The following is a 4,367-nucleotide window of genomic DNA, read 5'->3' on the forward strand; positions in this document are numbered from 1 at the left end:
CAAAAAATATTGTAGCAAATTTTATGTTTGAATATATATATATATATATATATATATATATATATATATATATATATATATATATATATATATATATATTATGTATGAGGTAGGGACCGTCGCTTCCCCTACCCGTCTCTGGCGCCGCTTGCCTATTTTTCTCTATGTGGTCGACATAATCAAATTTCACCAGCTCGACATTTTCCTTTCTAAGGCTTTTGCTCATTTCACCCATGGGTCTTCCTCCGCAGTCGACGAGCTCCCACTACTGCAATCGACGAGCTCCCATTTAGCAAAGGCCGTCGCCGCCGGGGAGGGTTGAAGGTGCAGCAGAGGCGTCCTCTCTCTCCAGCCACTCCTGGCACATCTCCTTGCCCAATTCATCAGTACCCAAGAGAGGAAAAGATGATGACGACGATGATGTTGAGACGTCCCAAAAACGAAATCTCAGCGAGGACAACGACCACAAGCAGGAGGGGCATGAGATGCTTCTCCTCCGCCATGATTTTGACAGTCATGCCCCTCGATAATTGCTTTGGCCGAGTTTGCTCTCCCACCCATTTTCTCTGACCCAAAATCAAAACCACGAAGGGGTGATGAACAGGAAGAGGAAGCGAACGAGAAGACCAGAGAAAATTGAAGGCTCGCTCTCTCCAAAACCTGTCGCCTTAGTTCGAATTCTCGAGTTTCGTAAGTTGATCATATCTCTCTCTGCGCTACCTGTCCTCCCTTGCAACTCTCTCTTCCTCCCCTCCTCTCTCTCCATGGCCTTCTTAAAATTATTTCAGAAGGGCAAAAGCATTATTGTTGGGCTGCAAAGTTGGGTGTTCATTAGGATGTGTATGTGGCTTCTTCTCTGATCAATTTGTATGGGAAATGTGGGCTGCTTGGGACGTGGGACGTGCACAAAGTGTTTGATAAAATGTTTTGCAGAGATGTTGGCTATTGGAATTCCATGATTTCTGGGTTTTGTCAGAATGGCCTTGCTTCCGAGGCTGTTGTTGTCTTCGAACAGATGATCACAAGGAACGAGCATCTGAAAGGAACGAAGGCATTCATTGTTGGGCATAAGGCTACAATATGAAGAAGAGCAGTTCAGGGGGAGGAGAGGAAGATGACCAAATTGATTTTTACAACTAAAAATTTGCTGCTGTTTTATTTTCTGTGTACTCGGATACTGATATGGTGGTCAATCCAGTTCAGTATAATATGTTTTGTAATCTCTAAGATATGTTCCATAGCAATTTCATTCAATACTTAGTCATTCATTTTTGTATTCCATATGCTAGCCCTCTTTTCATCAATACTTGGGAAGAACATACCTATATCACGCCGATCAACTGCCTTAGTGGTTGCAATAAAATCTATATCACACCGATCAACTGCTTTAGTGGTTGCAATAAAATCATTGGGGGTGAGAAAAGAAAAAAAAAACAATATTTACCACATTAAATTGTTCTTGTGCATCAAATAGGGTTAAATTTACCACGTTAAATTCTTCCTGTGCATCAAACAGGGCCTCAGATTGGAAGAAGGAGAAATTTCATCCTGTAAATTTTTCCAAAAAAATTTACCATAGTAAATTTACCACGTTAAATTTCACCCGACAATCAAACGGGCCTTGTTGCTCTGCCTTTCTTTCCCTCCATCTAAAAATTGCTGCTCTTCCTCTGCTCTTCAATCTAGTGAGAAACAGGGAGGAGATGGTGGGAGTAATAGGTGCTCTTGCAGAAACAGCTATTTCTAATCTGGTGGCCGCTGTCACCAATTTGTTGAATCATAAGGCAGATGTTGTCTTGCATGCCAACGATGATCTAAAGAAGCTATAGAGGAAGCTGAAAATCTTCCAAAAGGCCATTAAAGATGCAGATCACAAGCCCTTTTTAAGTAACGAGTGTGACAGAGATCTAGAGAGAGATCTCAAGGATGTTCTTTATGATGCCAAGGACATCATCGAAGAAGATCGAATCAAAATTGAGGTCACCAAGAATGATAAGGGTTCTACTTCAACGAACAAGGTACGCAAGTGGTTTGATGAACATGTTTCTTTTCCCTGTCAACTTGGCAACGAAATCAAAAAAATCAATGAAAGGGTTGATGAAATAGAAAAGGATTGGGACATGGATCTGCTCAAACCAAATCCAAAGAGAATAACCAGGGCTCTATTGGTGGTGAAGATGGCAACTCTCGAGAGACAACCCATCACATAGGTGCACAACCACCCATAGGAAGAGAGAATGATAAAAGGGTGATTGTAGAAAAACTCTAGTCAAATGGCTCAGGACAGAGTAGAATGACAGAGAAGCATGATGTTTCTATTATTTCTATTGTAGGAGAAGGCGGGATCGGCAAGACTACTTTTGCAAAAATGGTCTTTAGTGAAGTCAAACAACAGTTCAAGGAACGCAGGTGGTGGGTTTGCGTTTCTGAGAGGCCAAACCATAAGGATTTATTGAGGAAAATCCTGAAGGAAGTGTGCAAGGGATCTACTGCAGGTCTTGAGAGTATGATTTCTTTGAGTGACTTGTGCAAACAAATACAGAGTGAGCTCTGGAAGAAAAGATTTTTGTTGGTCTTAGATGATGTATGGGAACTAGATTGGTGGCAGGGAGGGGTAGAGAGCACTCTTATGGGAGGTGCAATGGGGAGCAAAATTTTGATCACTAGTCGAAATATAGATGTCTCCAAAGGGGTTGGAGCTTTATATATGCATAGATTGCCATTATTGCCAAAAGATGAGAGTTGGAATTTATTTTTGAAGAAGGCATTGAGGACCAAAAATGAATTGGTGAAACAAAAGTTGCAAGATATTGCAAAAAAAATAGTGAAGAAGTGCGGTGGGTTGCCACTTGAGGTCCAAACAGTTGGGTCCTTAATGCGAACAAAAAGCATGGAAAAAGCAGAGTGGAAGGTGGTTGCGGATAGTGAGATCTGGGATTGGAAGATGCCTGCCTCATCCTCTTCCTCTCAATATGATAGCATTCTTCCTGGCCTCATACTGAGCTATGATAACTTGCCGCCTTATTTAAGCAGTTGTTTCATTTATTGCTGCATTTTTCCAAAGGATCATGAGATCAAAAGGAAGCGATTGATCATGCAATGGGTGGCACATGGATTGATTGAAGAAAAGGAAGACATAGATGTGGAAGTGACAGCAAAGCAATACATTGAAGATTTGATAAGGTGTTCCTTGATTGAAGAAACCGATGATAGAACTTATGGGGGCTCTTGTCTCAAATTGCATGACGTTTTGCATGACCTTGCCTCGTATATAGGTGGAAAAGAATATAGGCATGCCTCTGCTACTGAAAAAACACGCCATCTGTCATTACTTGGTGTAGACGATGCAGAAGCAGTCATGCAATGTAATGCTTCAGGAGCAGCAAATAAGGTGTGGATATTATTGAGTACATCCTTGTCTTCAGTGGAATTCACCAATTTCAAGCGGTTGAGGGTATTGTCATTGAGGAGATATCGAATGGATGAGCTACCAAACTCCAGTGAATGCCTTTCACTTCTAAAATATCTTGATTTAAGCTGGTCTCATGTGAGATGGTTGCCCAGTTCAATCGGCAAACTCTGTAACTTGCAAACATTGGATTTAAGTCATGGTCAAATTAAAGAGTTGCCCGAGGAAATGGGCAAACTGTGCAACTTGGGGTATCTTGGGTTGGAAGAAACCTTGTTTTTGGAATTTATGGCAGAAGGCTTGGGGAAGCTTACCAATTTACGGACCTTGCATAAGTTTTTGGTATGCGATGACAAAATTGGAGTCATTGAACGGGTCTGAATGTGGCAGCCTAGAGCAAGTAGTAGATGCCTGCACTGAGGTCATTGAAGGTGGATGGATGTAATATGCAAAGACTCTTGCTAATATGCCGGCCTTGGAGTTGTTGAGGGTAAGATATTGTGGCAGCATAGAGCAAGTAGCAGAGATGCCTACACTCAGGTCACTGAAGGTGGTCAGATGTAAAATGCTGAAGGCTCTTGCTCGCTTGCCCAACCTCATTCTCTTGAGATTGGATGGGACGGCTTTGGAATTTAACGTTTCCACCCTCCCTCAAGATTCTGACATTGAAGGACAACAATACTGTAGATCTCAATTGGGCAAAGGCGCCTGATTGGGTGTGGGGTCTCTCCCAACTGGAGGAATTGTGCCTACGATGTTTCACTAAGGACATCAGCTTGGGAGGCCGCTGGCAATGCCTTCCAAAACTGAAAGTTCTTCGGCTTTCTGACTTCCCCAATCTGAAGTCTCTGGTGGACGTCAATAATATTACTCCCCAACAAAATGAAACATGTCCCAACACTTAGGTATTTACAGTCCATCTGCCGCAGGAGTTAACAGACCATCTCGGAAAAAGGTT

The 4,367-nt window shown here is 42.2% G+C and overlaps 1 protein-coding gene across 1 annotated transcript; it reads left to right on the forward strand.

Annotated features, from left to right (window-relative positions):
• The first annotated feature begins 2,293 nt into the window (after positions 1–2,293).
• LOC116245991 (putative disease resistance protein RGA3) lies at positions 2,294–4,121 on the forward strand. The gene is made up of 3 exons (XM_050075630.1): positions 2,294–3,540; positions 3,607–3,751; positions 3,864–4,121. The coding sequence occupies exons 1-3, from the start codon at positions 2,294–2,296 to the stop codon at positions 4,119–4,121; spliced, it is 1,650 nt and encodes a 549-aa protein (XP_049931587.1).
• Positions 4,122–4,367: the final 246 nt, after the last annotated feature.

Source organism: Nymphaea colorata, chromosome 1 (genome assembly GCF_008831285.2).
Source record: "Nymphaea colorata isolate Beijing-Zhang1983 chromosome 1, ASM883128v2, whole genome shotgun sequence".
Taxonomy (NCBI): domain Eukaryota; kingdom Viridiplantae; phylum Streptophyta; class Magnoliopsida; order Nymphaeales; family Nymphaeaceae; genus Nymphaea; species Nymphaea colorata.

Excerpts from the sequence above, each read along its gene's own strand:
- LOC116245991 (XM_050075630.1), top strand. The coding sequence starts at position 2,294 with ATGACAGAGAAGCATGATGTTTCTATTATTTCTATTGTAGGAGAAGGC. Across the intron at positions 3,541-3,606 it reads AAATATCTTGATTTAAGCTG|TCATGGTCAAATTAAAGAGT; the intron begins GTCTCATGTGAG and ends ATTGGATTTAAG. Across the intron at positions 3,752-3,863 it reads GGACCTTGCATAAGTTTTTG|ACTCTTGCTAATATGCCGGC; the intron begins GTATGCGATGAC and ends TAATATGCAAAG.